Consider the following 25,195-nt stretch of genomic DNA (forward strand, 5'->3'; position numbering starts at 1 on the left):
AGTCATTTAATCTCTGTAAAATCTATGGGTTTAAGCAGAAACACCAAATCTCTAGAACAAATTCATCTTTTCACGCAAAGCACAGCTGATCCCTGAACAGTGAAAAGACAAGCTCCCTAGGCTGTGTAATTGCAGCTGAACAATAAGCTGGCTAAAGGAAAGGTTTATCTCAAGGTATCACTTGTCAAGCTCACAGCTTTGAAGGAGGCTGCTTAGCATGAAATGCTGGAGGAACTGGGTGTACGACTACAACCAGTTCTTAGCCCTGGGGTGGTATTTACTCCCACTGCAGTCATGAAGCCTTTGAGACATTGAGAGAACTGCCTTCAGTCTATGGAAAAATTATTAAAGTAGGGAGAGGGAGATAGACTGCCTTAATATGAGTATTAACTTTGTTCTCTGCTGGTAGCAAAGGAGAGTAGTTTTTGTAACTGAAAGAAATTCAAACAGAGGGGAAAAAATGAAGAGCAAACAAAAGCAATACTGGTCAGTTCATTTTGGCACACATCAGGCTGCAGTTCCACTGCCAATGTCAATGTATTACATGCTGTGTAGCTATAAATTTCAGTTATGTTTGAATAAACACCAGCATATAGAATTGCTTTGGGTCTGCCTAATGCAGTCTGTCTGCAGACAGGCCAGAATTGCTGTGTTTCTTCATCTGAATTACCCCAAAATTAAAACTTTAGTTGATCTCAAAGTGCACGTACCTGCAATCCCTTGTAGCAGCCCACAGACGTTAAAAATGCTTTTCTTCATAATGCTCTGCACACACATAGTAAAGACAGACACAAATGCCACAGTGCAGAGAATCATGATTCCCATGGCTAGGAAAATAGCGGTTGCCTGCCAGAACCCACTGGCAATCTCACTGAAGTTTTCAGCGTAAGGACCACAAAGTGTGTCTCGTCTAGAGAACTGCATGTGGGAAATCCTGGTGCAGCGCCCGTAGATGCCCAGCGTTGGTCGGTAGGGCTCCTGCGATCCCCCGGTTCTGTTGTCCACCTCCTCGGCGCTTGAAGGCTTTGCCTTGCCAATCAGCCAGTCTGCACTCATGAAGGCAATGAGCTCTGCAAAAGCCACCACAATACTCAGGAGAGTCCATAGCATCGACCGACACGTCACAATGACATGACACATATTGATGTCCAGTGCTTGTGATCAGTGCAGCACACTTAAAATCCAGACACAAGGGAGAAAAAATTAAATTAAAAAGGGAAAAAGAAAATCACTGTGGCTGCTCTGCCTACTTTCTTGACTCTCCCACAAAGGCTAAGATGAAGCTTCTCAGGAGAAAAAGTGAACAGCCTCAAGTTTTGCAAGCAGTACAATCATTTGCTCTCTCTGCTTAGTTCCTTCTTTTTTCTTTCCGGGATGCTGAGCTCTGAAGTATGCTTCTCTTTCTTAATATTCATACTGGCACATGACACTGGAGGCTGGTGGGGGAGGCTACAAGGACTGCCCACTGTTTGACATCACACACCTACAAGAAAAGAGAAAACACATCAGCAGTGAGAAAAAAAGTCATTTCCACCCCCACAACAAACCAAGATCTGGCACAGATTCACATCAACATACAAAGCTCTGACAAGGGCTGGTCAAACAGAGCCCGCTGGAAACCTCCCTGTTTTGTTGCAGGGGAGTAATTAATCTCCCCCCCAGTGCTGCTAATACTTACAATATCTGCTGCGCCCTATCCCATGGTGGGTGTTTGCAAGCAAAGGTCCTAGTAACACCCAGCGGTCCCACCCACTCCTACCACCACACCCCCATCATCTTCTTATGGTCCAAATTACCAAGGGTGCTGGCAGTCACCCAGCAAAATGTTTGGACACGTTTAAGCAGTTTCACAGATGTGCAGCTCCTGCCTTCACTTTGGGGAGGCAGCACAGCCTGCCTTCGGGACAGAGGCTGAATGCAACTCCACATGCCACGGGCACCTAGGTGCAAGGGGCAAGAATGGAACCTTGCTCCAACCTTCTGGGTTTCTGCTGACGGCAGCTGAGCCAACCCCGCCCCAAGAAGAGGTGAACAAGATTACAGTTGCAGACAGCTCACCCTGTGATGTGGTGACCCCTTTGAAGCCTGGATTTTGCAAGGAGTGGTGCCTCCCTGGGCTTGGGATTGAGGTTTGCACCAGTGTTTCAGGAAAACAATCTGCCTGCAGGTGTGTCACACAACCTCATCTTAAACTGCTGCCAGCACTGGTAGACTCTGTTGACTTATGCCATTGTAAAGAGGAATCTGTGCAAAAGAGCCCCAGTCACTGCCAAGGGGCCAAAAGGTCCAGTGAGAGGGGTTGCCAGTCAGCCTTGAGCTTCCTCACTCCCCTCAATTCCCCTCTTCCACAGCCCTGTGTATGCTGTGACTGCAGGAAAATGTTCCCCAGGGCCTTACCCAAGCCATTATACTGCCTTTCAGCAGTGGCTGATGACATTCCCAGAGTTACAGTTATCTTAGTACAAGAGGCAGAGATCACTATACTTCCAACTCCTATCCAAATATCGGCCTCAAAATAACAAACAGGTCATCCCACACGTCTCTGCTCTTGAACTGAAACAGTGCTGCCTGAAAGCAAGGGTGGGAGCAGGAAATGCCCTCATGTTACCTCCTCCATGATGAGAATGTAGCACTTCCAAGTTTTCCTCACCAAATCCCAAATACTGACATCGAACTGGAGGCAAGAGAGAAGAACCAGATCTGGACCTCCCTGCTGTGCTGCTGCAGTCAAAATGTCAGAAAAAATGCAGTCAAGATGCCAGAAAAACAGGCATCCCCAGTATTTTTTTTAGGTTTGTCATGGGGTTGGTATTCAGTTTCTTAGGAGTTCTAAGTTGGGTAGTTAAATATTAGTCCCACTGAATGCAAAATGAAACAGACACATGCAACTTCACACATTCAAAATTTCATCCAGAAATTTCTACTCCCCCTGTACTAGTTGTACTGAATCTGCTGATTCCTTTTGTATAAAAGGCTTAAAGCTGATGTGCCAACAACAGAATTTGTCTCCTGTAGCTCAGTGTTATGGCATTGCCTTAAAAAAGGGTTTTTAGACATAGTGAGAAAACAGTTCCGCTAATTTTCCATTTTGGGGGTGTGGGGAGAGAGCATTAAGCTTTCAAGCAACCTTACATACTAATGACTTGAATACACCCTTTGTAATAACAGAGAGCTGAAGCGTCAGCCTGCCAAAGAAAGTTAATTTGCTCAGCAATTCCACTTTAAATAATGATTGGAATGTAGGAAATGTCCACTACAAACCTATATTCTTCTGATGTCATCTGCGTGAATAAAGAGAATGTAACTGAAAACACCTTTATTTTTTTTTAAAGATGCTCCAAAGAGCTCTAAATCCTGTATTTTTCTGCAAGAACTGCACCCATATGAATTCCTCGTCATTGTATTCACAGGATTTTCAGTGAGGTGGAAAGGACATAAGAGCTGAACACCCATAATGGTCATTACTGTTGACTCTGTACTGCTGGATATAAAACACTGTTTATTGAACACAGATGAAAACAAAGTTCATATTTACTTAGGTAGGTGGAAATTCTAGATGAACACTGGCAGCCATAAAAATAAGTCACTGATAACAAATACAGGATGCTATACTAGAAGGAAAGACCAAATCATGGGGTTCTTTCCCAACTGAAATGTAAGCACAATAAATTGCAGCGAAATTTTAAGACAGTATCTCCAGAAAAGTCACTGCATCAACAAAATAACCTGTCTGAAGCTGACCTGGAGTTCAGAATCTCAGGAGTTCAATTCCCTGTTGTGCAACTATGGAAAACTTTGCAGCATCTAAAAGTGAGGTAGTAGATGTCATTGAGAACTACAATTAAATTGAAAATACTTTGGTTTTGAATAAAACCTGTACAGTTTGGCTTTTCCTAGGTAATGAGTACTTTATTCTGGTGCAAAACATACCAAGAGCCAATATACCAATGTACTCTTATTCATGGGAGAACTTCTGTATAAGCTTTTTCTTGCACTAGTGATGTGCTGAAAGGAGAACACCACTCACCTACAAGTCCTTTTTGTCAGACAGACAAAAACACATAAAGTAGGATGGCGAGCACAGAGCAGGGGCAGAGGCATTTCATTCTGAGACCTAGTAAGGAGAGACTGAAGACAAGCTCTAGCTCAGTTACATTTATGTAGTTAACCTTTTCCTCCCAACAACTTCTTACCCCTTTTCCTTCCAACAACCTCCTCCCCACTTTGGCTTTCCCAATGAACCTAACCATCTCTCTCATGTGGCTCCAAAAACACATTTGTGCTATACACGGAAGCCTTTCCAGATACAGGCTGTGCTAAACAACTTTGCTTCATGAAGCTTCACTCTGTTCACCCCCTGTGCTTTTTTTTCTCCGTTTTTCCTCAGCAGACACTCAAACCAGGCCCTTGCAAGGCTGAAAACTAGCTGTTTATTCTTCCTCTCAGTTTCCCATCCCTCAACAAGCTTTTTCCATGACAGAACCATATGTTCTTCACAGCATGCCACTCAGCATCCACTTTTGACCGATTGTCAAAATATTTGCTTTGACAACCCCAATTCAAAATACACAATGGTTCTTTAACCCTTTTGGTATTAACTCACTGAAAGTAATTCTCACTGAGAAAGGAGATTACGAGCAGTAGCCTTTGTCACTTGGACTCCCCCTATTTTTACTCTTGCATTCAGTCACACTGGTGTGGAAGGAGGCTATCCATGCTGGGAAGCAGCCTTGCACAGCATGTGCCCACATGAGCCACACACCACAGCAGCAAGATGGTCTTGGCAGTGCCATTCTGGCCCACCATACAACCCACATTATTTACATTACACACAGCACAGCTCTTGGATGGGCCAAAACTAAACCTTCAGCCTCACATACCTTGGCTACCAGAACCACGCTCATAGTCATGCTCTGCCTTAAGTGAAGTCTGAAGTGAAAAGACGCCAACAAGAACATCAGATCCTCAAAGCATCCAAAGAGAGTAAGAGTTCTCAAATGCAAAATTATTTTGGCTGTTTTAATCTAACCAATCAAGCCAACTTAAAACATTGCAAAAAAGTTTCTTTCTCTTCAGATTCTATTTTGACACTGCCTCCAGTCATACTTTCACATCCCTACCTAGGACTGTTAAAGTGTTGCCTTTTACTATACAATATGTTCAAAGTATATAAACAATGTTTATTTTTCTGAACAAGATAAAGAAACAAAATTGCCTCCATTTTACTCACACTGCCAGAAACAGAAAGTGAGAAGCTTCTCCAAATTGTAATATTTGAATTATGGTTTTGATTTTGAAGATGTTGAGCTGCAGGCATACCAGGCAGATAGAAAGCAACAGCTGCAAAGTTCAAATCTGAGTCAATCACATACCATGGCTGTTTATTTAAAAAAGGTGTCCAACAAACGAGGTACAAGAGAACCACAAGTACCTTGCAGAACAAATGTTATGGCCAGTCCTTCATGCTCCCACTATGATTTGACTGAAGTCAGAGGCTTAGACTATTATTCAGCTTTTGCCCTTTCCAGCCTGGTTCTGTCAGCTCAAGAGTGAGAGTAAATCATCTTCAGATAAGTGGCTTTTGGCTTGGCTTAAGCAAACAGCTGAATCGAAGGCCACACAGACTGCTGAAGCCATCCTGGTTTATAAAATAAATCCAAGCACAGTTAGACATTTTCTTCTAATGTTTGTTGGGGTCCAAAGCACAACTACATAGAAGAGTTTCTGAATCTTATTTACCATACACAAGCTTGAGCATCTCATAATGCAAAACGTTCAAATCTTGGAAGCCTGGGTTCTGATTTTTCTGGAATGTTGTTCATTAGCAGTCATAAACTTTCCTAATATGCTTTGAACTACAAGCGTGGAAGTGGCTCCTATTTGTGTTGATGCTGACTCACTATTTAAAACAAACAGAAAGAGGCTCACATACTGAGACTCTTAATTACCTTAAGCTGACCCCCACCCAGGTTGACATGAGCTCCCGCTTTAAAAAGCTTCCATCCTTAGGTGTTATGGGACAAACAAATTATCCAATTGTGAGCTCACCCTGCCTGGCAGAGGTAAGAGGTAAACCACTGAGGTAAGAGGGACTACACTTAGGAATATGTGGCATGAGCACTAGAGATTTTCTGGGTAAGTGGTAAATGTTCGTAAATAAACTTCTCCTCCACCTGGTCCTCTCAGCATTCTTACAGGAGATCCTGTTCCAAAGAAGATGGCAGGTTTCTGCCAACTTCCCTGAAGTCTTCAAAGCAGCAGAACAGAAAACAAGTGGCATTTGTCAGGAGATAGAAAGGTGTACCTGTGTTTTTCTACCCCACACACTTAGAGGTGACTTGCAGGTGTAAGAAGTACATTCATCACATTCCCCTGTCACAAGAGAACAGCAACAAGGATTATTACTTCAGGAAAGGCCAGCTGTCCCAAATGGTTTGGTGTAGGCTCTCTCTGCAGACCACAAGGAACTCTTCTGGCACTGGTTTTTCATAAGCACTACATACCACAGGAAGCACCTGGACCAATAAGAGGGAAGGACATCTCATTGTGTCTTAGTTTTGTTTTCTAAATGTAACACATTTCAAAGTGATCACAAATATTCAGTGTCAGATAAAAAAAATGGAGAAGGTGCTTTAAAGCTGAAGTGGTTGCACAGCTTCAGAGAAATAGCTGAGAATAAGCAAAGGATTCTCCATTCACCTACGTATTTTGGTCAAATTATTGCCAACCTTAACAACATTCCAGAACAGAGCTTCTACTTGAAGAAAACAGAGCAAAGTTTTGATTAGTCTTCACTTATGAATTAAAGAGTGAATATTTGCATATCTCGTGAGTATTTAACCATTATAAACTTCCACAGGCATATAAATGAGTGCATTATTGTGACAGCTAGTTGAAAACACATCAGACTAAACAGATGAATTTCACTGGTAATGGAAAGAATGTAGACTTATGAACAAGACATCATGTTTTGTTCCTGCTGGCACAATGTAAGATATGAAATGGAAAAAGAAAATATTTTTCAGAATAGTCAAAACTCACTGATGTATCCTAATCAAAACCCTATTCCTTGCCTTTCCTTCGAATTACCCTGTTTACTTCAGCCTCTCCCTATCAAAGGAATGTAGATGTAAAATTTAAATTAAACTATTCCTCATGTGCCCAAATATTATGTACACCAAGTGAAAAATAAATGTATAAAACAAAAGAAAATAATTCTGACAGTGACTGTTGGTCTCCTAAAGCTGGACATGATGTTTATTCCATTCCATCTTGCTAATGCTATGGAATATGCTATCTAATTATAAGTGGATTTGTTTCTAGAATACATCACTGTAAAAGAAACAAATATAAAACTTCTTCCCAACTCAAAAAAAAAAAGAAAAAAAAAAAAAAGCAGTTGAAATATACTATTCTTTTTCTGACCTCATTAAAAGCAATGGCAAAACTCCCACTGACTTTAATGGGTCCAATACATCACTGAAAAATCACTACAAGAATGAAAGTTTCCAGATTTTCAGACCAACTGCAGAGGAGGTTTAAATGGAGAATTCATTTCCCTCTTCCCTCATCCAGACAAAACTTTGCTTATTGCCCCCCCACTAAGAAGAGATCAAGCTAACTCAGATTTCTAACGTTGCCTCTGAAGCACAAATTCTCAAGCTGGAGATTTGTTCCATTGCTCCATATTTATTGACTTACAAAATTCCTCAAATCTGCAACCATTACATTGTGTTTTGAAAATTTACTTGTGATCTTTTGTCATTCCAAAATTTATTAAAGCCTATAATGTTAAGAAAAGGTAATGTGTGATATTTCTATTGTTGCTTCTCAGGAGAAAATTACATATCACATCAAAAATCATCACTAAGGGAGCAATCTTGGCTACAATTAGTGATAGTCTAACTGCTCAGGAATTTACCAACTGGGAGCAGAATCATGACTTTCCTTTCCTAGTTTGATTCCTCAGTAGCTCACTGAAGTCTCAATCTTCAGAAGTTTCACTTAAAGCCCCCTTTCTTGGTTACCTACATTATCATATATGCAAGCAGACTCAAAATATTCATTATGTTGTGATTACTTCTTATACCTCTTAACTAGGACTCCTAAAGGAGTCTGATCAGAAAAAAGGGAGGTTAGGAGAAAAATGGGAAGTCAGAAGGAAGAAACTACTAATATTTGGTAGTAACAAATCCTTGCTATTTTTATACTAAGGATTTTTACTTTAAAAGGAAGCCAGATTATAGTTATTTAAATAGTTAATAGTGTGTGCATAAGCTAGAGCATCAGACCAAAACCACATGTACTTATTGTAAAAAATAATTCACTTCCATGAGTTCATTGTGACAGATTTGGAACTACTCTTAATAATTTATTAATATTGTACTAAGATATTTATTATACAATATTGGTTATTGTTTAATATAAGACTAGTGAGAAAAACAGGCAGGAAAGGAAAGAATGACTCAGTTGTGACACTTCTCAGCAAACTCTAGGGAATTGCTTAATAAAAAGACAATAATAGCTCAGGAAAAGCCTCACAAATGCAGCAGATCAAAGACCTGAGGATTGTTTAGGAAGGAACAGTCTTTCAAACTGGAGGGAAGAGAAGCTGTTCTAGACAAACAAGCTTAAGAGAAAGGCACCTATGGGATGTGCCTATTGAAGTTAGGCCAACATGGAATACCATATTGGGCTCCTCATTTGCCCTTAGACAAAGCAGACAGCCCTGCAAACAGCCTTGGTTCCTTGAATGAAGGAAACACCACTTCAGTTAATTCCTGAAAGGAAACCATTGCAGGGTCTTCTTTCACATTTGTGGCTCTGTTAGCAGAGCAACCACAAAGGTTATGGCTCTCCAGCCTGTCTGAACAGCCAGGGTGGGTCATTCTTAGAGATGAGATCTAAGGCTGTAGACCCAAGCTTCCAAGAAGGAAGGACCCGGAGGTGTTTGCACTATTACTGCAAATGCCTGCAAACACTCTTCTACGTCAGTCCTTCCAGACTGCCACTGGCTGGAAAGACATCTCACAGGTATCGACTGCTCCCCAGGTTCATGATGTGTAACACGCCCACAATAAGGAAAGGACACTCTTTTGGCACAACACTCTGCACTTTGGATCCAAGACACAGCTCAAGCAAACTTCCTGCTACGACAGCAGTGACTGAGGAGATGGAGAACCTATCTTGTCACAAAACATATGTAATTATTCTTGTTCCTCTTAACTCAAACTGAAAGTGAAACATTCTTCAAAAACAATCAATACAGACACGCAGCTCAGCACAGTAATGCACAAAACATGTGTACATTACAGGAACACCTTTACTATGACTTTTTGCTGTACTGGATCTGAGGAGAACCAGTAGTGGTTCCAGCGGTAAGCAGTAAGTGAAAAGTGCTGTGATGGATCAGAGCTGCCATGCTTCTATACTGGCAAGGATATCTGAAGTATCTAGGCACCACATACGGCAGCAAACTTGAAAAGAGTGCATGAAAAACCTTTTATCCAGGAAAAGTACTCAGACACTGGCATATCTCTGTGCACATCAGCTAAATGTGAGCTGTAGTTGTTATTAATGATTAACCTCTTGACTGTGGCCAAAGAGAGGAACTGAAATATTTTCAATACTGCATATTCCATTCATCAATAATTGCAGTAATGCTGTGTTCAGTTGGGATCTCTAAACTGGAAGCTCGCTGCAAAAAGCTTGGAAAAATTTAGACTAGTAGCTGAAATTCTGGAAACCCCATTTTAGAGCAAGAAGCAAAAATAAACAGATTATTTAATTTAGCAAGTGGATTTAATTCTAAAGCCAAGATTGAAGGTACTTCTACAAGTTGAGCCATGTGCAAAATTCTGGCTTGTTTTAATGCAATTTGACATTTGACTTGCTAGACTAGATACTGCTAACAGTCCTTTTCTGTCCTTAAAACATACGCAAAAATTAATAACTGATGAATGTTTGTAGAAACTGAAAAGGGCTAGAGGGGTGGGAAATGTGCATCTCTTTCAGCTTCACTTTCTCCAAAAATCCTGTCATGCCTCTGTCTCTGATGTCGCAGAAACACTTAATGGTGCAAACTAAACCAAACTAAACTGAACTAGACCTGTGTGGGGATATGCATATAGGCCTGGTAATAATCCACCTTACTGTCATATAAATACATTGCCAAAACAAAAGGAAGAAAGCACAAATAACCATTCCAGTCCTGTGGATGAGATGTTCCTCACTCATATAATGAAGTCTGTGGCAACACTGTAAACTGAACATAAATGCTGCCACTAGAAACCATGAAACCTTGGGGATTGAATATACTCAGCAGTGTCTTGGAATGTGCCATACGCTTTTCTTGTCATCCTTCAAACACAAACCTCAGGTATTTGTGTCACTCTGAATCTCTAGCCCTGACACACCACATGCAGATGCACTTTTCCCTCTCCACAAAGGAGTTCTGTGGACATGGTCACATCTCCAATAGTGACTTCAATTTTCTGCTCACTGAGAAATTGTTTAGGTATTAAACGGCAGTTTTTTTCCTACAGTATCCACTGCTGAAATAGGCAATTACCACAGCTACATGTGACAACAGCTGCAAAGAAATTTACCTGTAAAGAACCAGATTTACCTCTATGACTAGCTTTCTCCACCTGTGCTTCAGAGAGGAACATAAACTTACTCGTGAAGTATGTAGCAGATTATTTCCCAAACCATACCTTGAAGAGGATGAAGCTACAGATATTCACAAGTCCCACTGGGTCATAGGGAGTGGACTTACTTCACAACAGACCACCTTTTTGTGTATTGGATTGGTTAGTTTCTTTCAGTTCTCAGTGATATTTCTTTTGAAAGCAAATGCAGTCTACAGACTGGTGGGAGGGTAACATCTGATTGTTACTAACTAGATAATTGATCATCTAACTGCTGCCAAAAGGTGGAAAGTTCTTGATTATGTCTTTCCCATTGGGAAATGCAAATGAATCAAAATGCATATCTGGAGATCTCCCAAAGAATAGACAGATAATTATTACTAAGAAAAAAGTCCCTGCATACTAGAAGCTTTATGGAAATCTGTCTGCTCTGTAAGTTTCAAACATTTAACTGAATTCTGAAAATTATCTTTAAATGTAAGATTATCTATCAGGCCTCCTTATTGCATTTCAAGTTTTATGCAAACATAGAACTGCATTGCAAAATTAAAAGTATGGTAAAAGAAACAGTTTCCTTAACTGTCCATCATGGAAGTTGATGTTTCAAAACCAATTCTAAGCAGTGCACTCATTGCATTCTGTAAGTTGATATTGACTATTACTAGCATTAATTGGTTCTTTAAAATACAGGGTTGCAAATTATAGATTTAATCTTCTGTTTCCTAATAAATGCTCTCCTAAAACCCAACTCATTTCATCACAGGCAAAATGTAATAATGATTTGAATAAATCATTATTAGTATGTATAAAGCTGAAAAAGAAAAAAATACGGTCATTAAGATTAGACATGTACCTAAACTTGTCAGAATTTTACTCAGAATTTTGTGCTATAACTCTCTGATCTGGAATAAACAGAACAGTTTCAATGCATACCTAGTACCCCAACAGTCTCTCAGCACTGTTGGATGAATGGTGTCTACAACACTTGTAGATCATCAGTTTGGCATCTCTTGTGCCAAAACAGCATAACAGGCTCTCCTTTTAATCTTTATGCCAGAGAATACAATTCTACAGGAAACTGGAAATAAAACTCAGTAATCTTTGTTCAGTGAATGTAATCTTTAGAAAAAGTAAGGGATTGTTTCTTTTGTAATACTGCTTATCTTTTACAATTAAACTCATTTACTAGAGCAAGAGCTGACAAATCCATTAGGTGTTTTGCATATGATAAGTTCCAAGAACACACTGACTGGTGTACACTGGATTTACTTCACTAGGGTAAACCAGAACATACAAAGCAAAAACCAAAAACCCAAATAGGTTGAATGAAGCATTTGAGTCCTTGCTTCTGTAATCACTTTTGCCCTGAGCTGTCATGATTGCAGGAGTAACAGAAAAGAAGCTCTCAAACCTTTTTGTTGCAGCCTGGTCTATTTGCAGCACAGCCAGAACAAAAGATTTCACTGGACTGACTCACGATTTGGATAATGATTTCATCTGAATTGAGCTGTGAAAATACCAATTTGCTTGAGATGACATAACTGCTGTTGCAAAATCTAGATTCCTCAGTAGCTCTCCTAGAAAGAAGGCTTTGTTATAAGACAAGTGAGAGGCTCTTCAAGCAGATGGTCCTGGGGATGTGCCCAAAGGCCAGTTGGTGCATGTGCACAGCCAGGTCAGAGCTGCCAGCAGAGCTGCAGCAGCCTCCTGGCAGCAGGCTGTCTTCTCACAGCTGCAATTTGTGCTCTGTGTCCTTGCAGGGCTGAGATCCACATAAAATGCTTGCCTTTGTATTTGGCAAAATGCAGCATGCACCAGGCTTCAATGGAGAAGCCATCACCGCTGGCTTTGTTGCTGGTGTCATCTGCACTGCAAGGCAATGCCTGTTCTGCAGCATTATTTTAAGATGCTGTCTGAGTAATTCTGGATAGAGCACAAGAAAAAGTTGCTTATCTTCCACCAAAATTCAAAGAAAATTCCATTTTCTCTGGACTGGAAGAGACATACACAGATTGATGCAGGAGATGCCAGAATTGGTGGCAGTTGCATTCTTCTGTGTTCAAGGTGTGTGCCATTGGCTTCAAGAACATTCATATTTGTTTACTGTGCATGTTTTTCCTAAGAAAGGAAAGAGCTACTTTGTTCCTTTTTTACTACAATCAAAATCTGCTATCCTATTTAGAGAAATGGAACACAGAAAAATAAAAAGAGAAAACTTTGCCGTCTAATGTCTTCTGCATTCTATGTTTTTTTCTTAGTACGGTGCTGCTAAACACTTATTTTTGTATAGTTTCAAAACCAAACTTAGAGTAATTCCTGGCCTATAAGCAATATTTGTATTTGCTCATCATGATCATGACCTTGCCAGTGTAATTTAAAACTTCTGAGTCCTTGCAGCTGTGCTGAACTCAGTGCTTTTACAAAATACTAGAATTACAAAAGAAGAGCACCAGTATTCACTGCAGAGGATTTAACAAATTATCAGAAAACTCCAAAGCTTTTATCTTAGTCCTTTTTAGTCTTAGTCCTTTTACCTAGGATATGCCTAGTAGCTTGTCTCCCAACAGCAGGCTGAAATAAGAAACTGCAGAAATTTTACAGCAGCATTGCCCTGGAGACAACGACTTGCAGCAAGTGCACACCCCAATTCTCTGTAATCCACAGACATTATCTTGTATGAGAAAGGGCTTAAAAACAGTTGAAAATACAATGAAATATGATGAAAAAACAAAAATGCACATAGCTCCTTTCCTCAGATGTGGAAAAACTTCTGTGTACTAGATTTTGGCTTTTTTATGACCTGTTACAAGAAGATCATATACAAATGGTCTAGTTGGTTGGTTTGTAAACTAACAAACAAGCAAACATGACAGGTTAGGTTAGATTAGATCTGTGTGTCAGAAACATAATCAGCAAGCTGGTCACAGTCATACCCAGTAAAACAATCCTCTTCATTGTTTTCAAACTCGTAGTTTTGTTTAACTTTTTTTTTTTTCCACAGGAAGCTATAAAAAGAAACAATAAGCAGAAAGTACTCAAACCACAAGCAAATGCAAGGAAGAGATAAGGTGAAATACTAAAAATAAATCTGGAGCAGTTGCAAGCTGGTGAGGAAGCAAAGTAACAGTAAAACATCCATGTCTTTATGCAAATACAGTTAAAAAGAAAATAAATAAATAGGAACCAGCTGGTAAGAGGAAGAGCATGGTGGAACAAAGCACACTACAGGAATGAAAACACAGGCTGTTACAATAACCTGCACAGGAAATCTGCATGCATAAGAGAAGGTCAATGCAGTATTACTGTAATCAGAGACAATAACAGTGTGCTAAAATATGAAGAGGAACAATAGGAATGCTGGACACTCCGCTGGACCTATGTAGAGACTGATAGCTCATTCATACTCCAAGAGGCCTGACTGCTGTCAGCCTGTGCCATTCATTCCCCAAGAAAACCCAGCAGGTCATGTCAGCAGCACCACCACTTCCTGACAACACTGGAGCAAGAACAGTCTGACTGACCTGGGGAAGGTCTGGCACAAGAAGGTGTCCTTGCACCTCACAGATCCTTTTCAACACTCATCAGTAAAAAAGGTGACATTAACAGAAGTCTTATAATAAAAATGTTAAATGACTACGTAGGAAAAGTGATACTGAATTTTATAAGAAACTGTAAAAGAATAGCAGATAATTTAAATGCGTTCAGAAGAATGGTCAGTCACTGTTTAACCTTTGGAAAGTCTAGGGGAATTTGTAGAAAGGAGTTTAATATTAAAGACTGAAATTTATCAAACAGCAGCAACATTTCAATATTGAAGAATGTAATGCTGGAGGGTAAAAAAAATCAACCCGTACTCTACTAAGACCAAGAAACAGGAAACCTATGAACTCTTATAAGCAACTCCCTTAAATCTATAAAGAACATGAAATTATGGAAATAAGTCTAACCTTTTAATGGACTGTTTCTTTAGAATGACAAGCTAAATAAACCCCAAAGCTCCAAATACTACTTCTTTGGGAGGAGAAGAGCAAGAAGAGTCCATAAGCAGGCAGTGATCCCTCTGTGCAATTTAAATTATATTTTGTCTCCTGAAAATACTGTGAAAAAATGCAGAGAAGAAAGCTGCTGAAGACAGCTAGAGTTATACTAAAGCTGGATACATCATCCCATTTTCAAAATCCAAATAATCCAGTTTCCTAAGGGTAGGCTAACATTGAAAGTCTTCTGAGGGATAACAGCCTTCAAGAGCTCTATAAAGCTGCTAGGCAAACAGAAGTTTCCCTTCTCTCTGCAGAGCCATGCCCTGAAGATCATGATGAACAAATACTAACATTGCTCAGAAAGCTGGAATTACTCTAAGCTTGTTTTTAAACCATCCAAAAACAAGTGTCTAGCAGCAATGCACTGAGAAAAATAATGTTGACTTGTCCATTCCCTCATTTGCCTTCTAAGACAGCAGAGAAAGAAAAGCATTCATTTAGGTTTGTTGGCAGTGCACTTATGTACACTTACCACTCATGAATAAGCAATTCCTTTATAAGACAAATGAAGGATACAAACAATTAACAGAGAAAAACCTCTATTTTCCTTTTTTTCCTCCCTGTCTTGGTAGATATAAGCCGTATTTAAATTAATAGCGAAAAACTGGGGATACTGCATATTTTTGAAAAGCATACGATTGTAAGAATATACTATACCTCAGTTGATTAAGTGAGGTAACATACAAAGAACACAGTTTTAAAAAAATATTAATATTTAACTTCATAAAATTAACATTAGCATAGAACAGATTTTTAAGTCTTACAATACTAAAACACATGTAAATTAATTCAAAGTCAAGCCCCACCAGTTTTGCAGGGAGAAACTGTTATTCCAATACACACAAACTGTTATGGATGCTGTCAAAGTGATGCTCTGTAAAAACTAGACAGAGAGAAAAAGAAGAATACATCCCACCCATTTTTTCACCCTGCCTTGAAAGCAAGAAATTGAGGCCTATTTGTTTCCAACAAAAAAATTCAGGCAACACTCTCTGAGGTGCAGTGATGGGGATGTGTATTTTGTTTCACTTTAAAAAAAGTTGTTAGATATATTCTGCAGATGTATAGATATATTCATGCAGAATATTATCTAGCTCCTAGTTAAAATTGTGGCTTAAAGCACAAAACAAATACAGATTATGATACTGATCTCTGAAGCTGGTAAAATGCTTCCATGTACCCACCAGAATATTAAGACACAAATGCCTCTGGTTAGTGACATTATCTGAATTCAGTTCCCAGAAGAAAGTGATACAGAACATCAAGGTTGTAGACATATCAGACTTCTCAACTACAGCAAAGCTTTTGAAACAGTAAATAAGTTTGCACAGATTTTTTTTTTTTCTCCTCCAGAGAATGATTTCATGGAGTATTGTAAATGTTATTTTGTAATATGTATATCTAAATGTGTAATTTAAAAATTCTAACTTAATTTCCAGCAGCTTATGAACTCATCATTTCCATGAGGCTTGCCTTGCTATTTGATCACAGGAATAAAAGCTTCTTTGGACACTAAACACACATCTACAACTGTAATCTTAAAAACAAAATAACTAAGTGACTCAGTTACTATGTTTTCACTCAGATGGGCTGGTATTCAGGAAGTGAGACTCTGATTACTAATCACCTGAGAGAGCCCTTGAAATGATGACTGACCTTTTAAAACTTCAGAAGACTAAACATGCAACAAGAAATCACTGGGAAACAGCTTCTCAAAGAAAACAGGTAATGGAGAAACTTGGTTGAGAATGAGTGCATATCTGACACATCCTGACTTCCAATGTTTTCAACCCAACAAGGCTGAGCACCAGCCCTCTCCAGAAAGCAGGGTTGCTTGTTCTTCCTCTTCACAATTAAAACCCATGCTTACATTATATGCACACTGCCCACATATGCTGTTCACAATAGAAGACTATCTATGCCCAAAAAATTCTTCTGCCGTGTTGCCAAATTGTGAGCTCAGACAGCAGTTTACACTAAGTTCACCAAGCGGCCATCAGAAAATACAAACAATTAGGGGTTTTCCAAAACTGCATTTGGAAAAGACAGTTAAAAAGAAACAGAGTATGCTAAAACTGATTAAATGAAAGGTAACCCTTACAACCTTTCACTGTATGCAGACATGATCTTTAGTAGAGAAAATCAAGAGGCATTCATGTAGAGGAATTCAATTTATTGAAATAGAAGTCAGTAATTGGATCTGCCTAGAGTAATTGCATATCATAAACACAATGAACTTGAAGCCTTGGTGTATATCAGGGGCTATGAATTAACTAACATCAATGAGATTAACTGAGGAAAAGGGCTAATAGGATACTGATGCACTTTGAAACAGCTATGCTGCTTTCTCAGCTAGAAATAGTACATGAGATGGAGATAATCTTTTTCTGTATCTCAAGAATATATGTATGCATGTATGTGCTCAGACGTCCCGAGAATTGCAGACAGAGAGATATAGAATCTTTCTGGCAATGGAAAAAAAAAAGAGGGGGGTGGGGATGGAGTGGGAAGAGGGGTCTGACAAGGGAATGGGATCAGAATGAACCCTACATCAAAACTGCTCTGTTTTCTCCTTTTCAGAAAGGGGATGGTGAATGAAGTATTGTTTTTATTTTTTAGAACAACTGAAGCATCCAGGAATCTGGACATAGCAGAATTCAAGTATTTCCTAAAAGTAAAACATAAACTAGCATGAAATCAAAAAAGACAATGTTCAATGAGAGCAAGTAGTAAGGAAGGGAAGTATATAAATACAGACTGAAGACCAGCTAGCAGTACTATAGAAAAGGAAATGAATGTAAAATGGGTCACAACTAAGTAGGAGTCAAAAGAATGACAAGAGGACAAAAGCAAAACTAAAATGTTCTAATTCAGAGATGTGTTAGCACTCCTACCAAAACACAGAAAGCAGCAATTACATGCACTTTCAAAGCATCCAGATTCTTGCTTAACATATCAGCAAAATATGTAGAGATGGCAAGAGAGATCAGAGGACAGCAACAATGGCCAAAGGACTTAAAAATGTGACAGAAGGGACCATACAAGAAGCTTTAATTCATATGAAAGAGTAGATATGATATTAACTGAAGTGATAGAGCTAGGATCTGAGAAACAGAGTTCTGGTTCACAATCAGTCCATAAACCCTTCATATATTAATGTTTAGTCCAGCAAACAATTTTGAACTCAAACACAAAACAGAAGCCTGTAAGGGTAGTTGTTTAAAAAACTGCAGCACTGAATAGAGCCATAAGAAAACATAAACAAACGAAAAATACACGAAAAAAATCTGTGTAGGGTTGCCATTTAAAAAAAAAAATCTGCATAAAGATTTTCTCTACCTTTCTTTCAGTCTCATGTTTCAGCAAGAGCTGTGAAAGCAGCTGTGGCTGGTGTAAGCTTGAATGGTTGGACAGAAGTGTGGTAAGAATTTCAGGGTGAACTGAAGAGAGCTTTCTTTTACAGTGCAATCAGTCAAACTTAAGATTCATGCCCTTCACATGGCTAGTCTATAAATTACAGGACAATAAATCAACCAAATCAAAACAGGATGTGCAAGGCAGTTGCTGTGTTTCTCAAACACCACCTCTGGGATGCAGATGCAAGACACCCAAGGGGGTTTGCAGTAACTTCCAGCTCAGGTGATGCGTATGCTCAAAATGGTCCAGAACTAATTATAAAACTAGATCCCATAGCAAAATCGACTGCTTGTTGACATTTGCAATGTGCTGCAGGAACCTGAAAGAACACCTTTGTATGCCATCACAATCCAAAGTGATATTTTCCTCAAGTTTTAGTTATGCTAGCCCAGAGCTTCTCCACATTCCCTTTGGTAACAGATAAGATTGCATAAAGTAACTATGTAAGTGCTAGAAGAATGTTCAACTGACAAAGTTGTTGGAGAATTTCAAGCTGGGTAAGGGCATCTCCTTAGAGGAAAGTGGAATGAAAGTTGTTGCAGTTCAGCCTCAAACTTCATCAGAGGTTCCCTTTATTCACTAAAATAAAAGGTCTGCCTTAGTACACAGTTTGTTCAACACTTTCCACTCTTAAAATGTACTTTCATTGCTTACAACTTTGCCAAAATAGCAGTTTGGGCTGAAAATTTCCACACCAGATGCCTGCCTGAGGCTGAATTTTTTGCATAAGTTTCAGCCAAACAGTTCAGATGTTCTAGAAAATTAAGATGCATTTTTCAGTACTGAAAGCTTTTGGTGAACTTTTCTTCAAGAAGGAAAGCTTTGAAAGACTAGATAAAATCTTCCGCTCCATCACATGGTTCATGACACTGAAGGGTGCACATCTACCCTGATTTGGCAGTTGGAGGCCTTTTGTGAGTTTGCCAAGTGACTCAAACCTCCATAGTCTGCATCCTCACTTTGCACCTTTCAGCCAAGCTGGAGTCCTGACCAGAGCAGCAGAGCAGTCACCTCCCTGGAGGACAACATGTGATTTCAATCAGCCATGGACCATGTCAAATCAGAGCTGAAATCAAAGCTCTGTTCAGAGCGTGCTTTTCCCTCTCCTGCCAGTGACTGAGTTATGCAAAGGGCCATGCTAGGGGGCTGCTTTAGAAGGAAACAGTGAAAGAACTTTAAAAAACAAACAAACAAAAAAACCCACGAAGCACACAAAAAAAACCACAACAGCCACACCATATCTGGGTGGGCTGAAGGAATGAAGTGAACTGGAAGAAGTTGGAGAGTCTGGATCAATGAGACAGAGTCCACTAATGAAGGTAAGATCCCTCCAGGAGACACCCCAATCAGCTAACACAGGGATAGCAAAAGGGTGTTAGCAGCAACAGGTGAAAAGTACCTAGAAGTGTACAGAATTTATTTTGCACAAGTACCCTCAAGTCTGGCATTTCCTTAAATTTTAAAACTCTGCATTGACAGCATTTTTAAAGGTCCCTTGTCCTGCATCTCAATCACTACTTCACAATGGCCTCACACACATTGTGAAGAGTGGAATTAGATGATACAGGAGAGCCAGCCTAGCAGGGAGTCCTTGGAGACCAAACATGGTTCTTTTCTTCCTTCTTTCTACCATTCTGATAGCCACTGGATTCCTCCATGAGATGACTGAATCTGACAACCCAGGAAAAAGTTAATCCAGAGGAGAGGGGTAGGAAAGCAAACCAGAAAGGAAGCACACAGGCTTTTTCTCAGCGAGCTAGTTGAACTGGCTCCCAGTGAAGACGAAAAGCACCCCAGCTGGCAGTAGGAAGGCGGCAGGGCCACAACACAGTGAGCAGGGGGAAGGAAAACAAGGCCTCCCCCTTCTTTTCAGATAAAGGCCTTCACCGTGACAAACTGAAGGACATTATTGCAAAAGTTACAGTGTGACATAACAATTGCTTAAATCTCGCCACTGATTTGGGCCTCTAGAAAAGGAAGTTCCTTCCAGAAAACATGTCAAAACTATTGATATTTCTTCATTCACAGTCACAAGTCAAGTCACATGCTGGAATTATTTCACTTTAGCAATGCTTCAGTGACTCACAGACTGCTGTGCAGTATATTACCCACAAAGAACTCATCTTTATTGTTTAGCTCTTATCTATGTGGTTGGAAAACTATAATATAGTTTTATGTAGTCACTCTTATTTTCCTGTAGTTCAGTCACACTTGTCCAGTTGTATCCAGGGGCAGCCCACCCACTTCAAGATTAAAACTAGAAAAATAATTCTTCAGTTTTCATTAAAAGTTCTCTCTCCTTTACCCACACTACAACTGCACCCATACTTAAGCAATACACTCCAGACAAAGTTCTGAAGAGTTCTCTTTCTATTTTTCATACATAACAGCCTGCTGATTCCACCACAACACCAATCCTTGCAATCCTTGCAATTAAAATAAATTAATAAGCACTTAAACCCACCTCAAAAAAAAGGTGATCCAGCTCCCAGCTGCAACATTTGTGCTTGAAAATTACAGCAGCGAGTGGCCTGAGGAGCAGCGCTTCTGCCCCTGCACTGAACAGCCCAGCCTTTGTTTGGCTCTGACACTGAGCAGGTGGGCAGATGTGACCAGAGGGAGTCACACGAGAATCCTATGGTCCCCTGAAATCTGTTGGAGAGTGCTAAGCAGGATCCCCTTTCAGAGAGACCTGGGGAGAGCAGCTTTCTTCATGCCATGGGCTCAGAGCAAGGATGTTAATTGTGATCATGAAGCTGCTGATTATCCTGAGCATGCAGAAAGACATGCACCACTTAGCTTTCCAAATTATTCCCTTCAGGTCAATCCTTCTTGCACAGACAGACAAATCTGGCTGTGGCCTCTCCCTTCCCCACAGTCCTTCTGGACAGAGCTGGGGCTGCATCACAGATTTGCAGCATGAAATGTCCTGAAGCAGGGAAGGGCTTACCACATCACTCTCTAGCTACAGACTAGCACCATTCATCACACCAGCTGACAGGTTAGACTTGTGCACTTGGGAAAAACAGGGAAGAGCAACAAAAACCCCACCACACACTCAGCAGTCTGCAGCAAGAATTAAAGATTATTGCATCACATTCTTGTGCTGCATTCAGGGCTTTTTTGGCATGAGTTCTCTTCCTGACCTCATCTACCATGACTATCCTCCAAGTTCTGTCTTAGAGCTCATTTCCTCATGGGAGCTCAACAGTCAAAACTACAGCTACATATGCATATTAAAAAAACTGAATATGCACACAATGGCCTAGTAAGCTCTCAGAGAACAAAATTCCAGTTGGTTTTATCCGGTTTTATCTAGTTCAAGCAATCTACATTTTTTCCAGCCTGTTGTTCTTATCTTCGATATACTGATTTTACTGCAGGAGGCTTTTGAAATCAGAACATCAGATATTACTTCCCAACATAGGATTAGGGACAGGAAGCCTCTAGTGGAGGCTTCTCTGGCCTCCTGGAAGGTGAAATATGTTTTTTGAGAAACTCCATCTCTTTCTAGGCTATCAAGTGCTGAGTGCTTTTAATATTACATGCTTAACTGAAAACACCTTTACACTCACTCATGTGAGTTGGGCATCCTAGGCACAAAATGTGTCGTCTCAGAGTCTTAAATAATCAGTGTCAACATTTATATTTAAACATTCCAACTGCAATAAATTAGTTTAAAAACTGTTGCAAGTGTGTATCACATAGAAAGATAAAGTACATCTGTAAGATGTCTATAAGGACACACAGTAAAGAAAACAACAAGACTCAGCTTCCATCATTAATAAACTCGTATTTAAAAAATAATAATAATAATAATAAAAAAATAATGTTTTCCTTTTTCCCATCAGGAAGAGCAGATACTGACTTCAGTAATTTAGTTTCCAGATAACAGACAGGAAAGAATTTCTCTTCAACAGATGAAAGGATTTAGGTAACACTGTATAAACAATTAGAATTCCCAAATGTTTGTATCACTGACAGTTCCTGGGGGTGCTGGGGAAAGAATAGGCTTGATTAAATTGCAGACTGTGCAAGTTTATTTATAAACTCAGTTGTGAAACACACAATAAAAATCTATTTGAGACAAAACCCAGAATTTGTTTGTAAAACATCTGAACGCAGTTTCCCAGGTATTTTCAGTCCAAGACTCCATTGTGTTAATGTGAGCTGAGAAAAAAAATTAAGTCCCGTGAAAGTGTTAGATGGAGAAATAAGAATAAGAGAAAAAATTACTTCAAGATTCCAAAGTAGATATTTCACTGCCTATTTGGACAAAACAGAGATTTCAGATGTGCTTGTCACTTGGTTCCAGTACTGCATGGTAATGATCTATTCAGTTCAACTGCCATTCATTTTCAGCAGTAATTACTCCTTAACAGATGCATTTTGTCATGACAAGGTTTTTCAGTTGTGAAAATGTTTCCTAGGTAGTTTGGAAGACCTACCATATTCTAAACCATATGCCCAGAAGGCTGATTCAAAAACTGAAATTCTAAGGAGGTAACTCCCTAGCAACATATTTCAAGAAAGAAATTGGAGGGCAGAGAGGGAAGGACACAAAAGTTTAGCAGAAGGCTCCTTTTGGTCCATGCTTTTCTTGAGAAATGTACAAGTCAATCAGACAACCGAGCATTCCTATTCTTCATAGGGAAAATTAAGGTACTCATTACTGACAAAACAGGTTATAAACCTAACCTAAGAATACTGAATAAAGTTTTGAAAGTTGTGTAAGAGTTTACAATCTTACAGTCAATCCTGAAGAAGCTGAATTTAACCTGTTCAACCCACTCCCCAGAATACTTTATAGGGAGGAACACATTCAACCATTTTTTTAGATTTCAAACCTGCCAAGGAAGTATCTGACATGTATTTGGCTTTAACCCACTTATTACACCATGATGCTGAGAGAAGTAGATTATGTTCCTAAAAGAGTTCAGACAGTCCAAAAGCAAGCATTTCTTTTCAGGAACTTGGATTTAGATGCATTACACAAGCTCCTCGAAATGTAGGTAAAAGAATAGCAAGCTTTTGCTGCTAACTTGGCATGCGAGAACAACAAAAACACCAAAACAATTAAAATTACAAGTCAGAGCATGAAATATTCCCTCCTTTGATTTTATTTTATTTTTTTTTTGTCTTGCATTGTCTCTGTTTGTCTAGGCTTTGAAAATGTCCTGCATTGCCTGTGTACCAGAGAAATTGCCTTTTCAACCCTCAACTCTAAGCACTCATTTATGTGAAATACACTGCTGAGTTAGCCTTCAACCCTCAGGTCTAATCATAAATTATACTGCCAGGCAGATTTTGTAAAAGCTTTTAGCACTGATTTAGCCATGGAGATTGAAAATAGAGTACCAAAATGGAAAAAAGCAACTATCAATGGAATATTCTCTTACTTAAGCCACATGTTATGCTTCTCTTTCACATATCCCAATTTAGCCACCTAGGTGAAAGACAAAACTCAGCTCTTCAGGGCTTTTCACAGTGTAACAGAAGCTGAAGAAACAAATTAGGAAAAAAAATCTTGAAAGCATTAAAGGGGCTCCTGTAGGGTAGAGCTAATTGGCAGGAAGTGTGAATAGTAAATGCCAATATGGGAAATGATCTGAGGTGGGTTAAGCTGCCATTTGATGCCCGAAGTCCCAGCTTAATGCATTAGCATGCCCAAAGAGAGTAAAATCCTAAGTGAAAGTCAAAGTTTTCACAGTCTCTTTGGGATATTTTCTCAGCCAGCCACTTAATTCTCCTTAACAGAAGCCTATAACAATAAAGAAAGTAAAACATTCTTCCTTATTTTCATTTTTGTAATGCAGACATTATTCACATAGTAGATTATAAGAATATGCTTATTTTTTAATTCTCCTTACTCACATATAAATATACAAATATGCCTGGGTTTTGTGTCCACAGCAATTAACCCGTTTTGCAGGATTGAAGGTTACAGCGGGCTACTTAAAAAAAAAACAAAACAAAACACAAACAACCCTTTTGAGAGAAAAGGTGCTTCTTGCTATGAGGAGCTCTGCAAGTTGAATATCAATGCCTCTAACATCCGCTTTCTGAAAAACACCATTCACAAAGTTGAAAAGAATCCATTATTCTTCAACTGCAGTCATCAGCTGGAGCTGACAAATGTTTGAAACAAACCTGAAAATAACATTCAAAATGTATCCAATTCCAAGAGTACTGCACTACTTACCTTAGAGCATAGAGAGAAAATATACTCTCTAATCCCACAGAGTTAAAAGAAAATCACACATGAAAAAAATGTACAGCAGTCTGGAAAATAGTTCTTCTTTAGTGCAGTAAATTGTATTCAGCTATGAGACACCTTTCTAATTGAAAATAACCTTTTAATGACCTTTAAGCTCAGCATTAATTCATTCTGTTGATAGCTGTCCTCCCCTGCAAAAAAAATAAGCTTCTCAGGTGTGGGTTGAATTGATTTTCCTGTTCTGTTTCATTGTCATTTTAATTCAGACTTCTCAATTTCTGCCTAGCTTCTTTCTGCACAATTCATTTCGCAAAGAAAAAAGAAAGGATACTTGTATTTACCTATCCCTCCCCTGTCACTCACCTCTCCCTCATGGAGTGCAATCTACAGGCCCTCCATTTGTCACTGTTGTTGTTGTTATCCTAAGAGCAATGGAAAACTTTTTAGATCTTTTAAGACAATCTTTTGGCAAGTCACAGGTAAGTCCTTAAGTAAGAAGCTGATGCCTGAAGTCAGATTTCTGTTTTAAGTAGCAAGGATGCAAGCTTAATTTAAATTTTCCTTATGCTGTTTCACAAGTTGATGAAAATTGCATTTAAAGCCCAGAAGTCAGCCCTGACAAGAGGAAGAGATTTGCCATGCTCATCAAAGCTTTAAATTGCCTCTTTCAATAGCCAGTATGAGAACATTTTAATAAATAATTAAAGCAGAATAATGCAGATCCATAAGAGGTCCTTAAAAAGCCAAGATTGGACAAGTTACTACCAGTATAATCTTGAAATGGACCACTGAACCACAATGGTAGCAAGACAAAGCAAGTAGTTAATGTTTTGCCAGTCCACGCTCTTAACACTTTGTCACAGATACCTATC

The 25,195-nt window shown here is 39.3% G+C and overlaps 1 protein-coding gene across 7 annotated transcripts in view; it reads right to left on the reverse strand.

The window, feature by feature from the left end:
* LHFPL2 (LHFPL tetraspan subfamily member 2) overlaps positions 1-25,195 on the reverse strand; it is a 121,057-nt gene that overhangs the window by 17,321 nt on the left and 78,541 nt on the right. For 5 of the 7 annotated variants that reach the window (XM_086868952.1, XM_086868948.1, XM_086868949.1 and 2 more), the window contains one exon: positions 711-1,483. In XM_086868952.1, coding sequence (XP_086725078.1) covers positions 711-1,140 — 430 coding nt within the window. In that variant the 5' untranslated portion in view covers positions 1,141-1,483. Of the gene's footprint in view, positions 1-710; positions 1,484-2,608; positions 2,722-4,027; positions 4,129-25,195 lie in introns of those variants that run through there. The other 2 variants (XM_023944670.2, XM_086868953.1) reach the window with 2 other exon arrangements.

The sequence above is a fragment of the Cyanistes caeruleus genome, chromosome Z, assembly GCF_971803275.1.
Source record: "Cyanistes caeruleus chromosome Z, bCyaCae1.hap1.1, whole genome shotgun sequence".
Taxonomy (NCBI): domain Eukaryota; kingdom Metazoa; phylum Chordata; class Aves; order Passeriformes; family Paridae; genus Cyanistes; species Cyanistes caeruleus.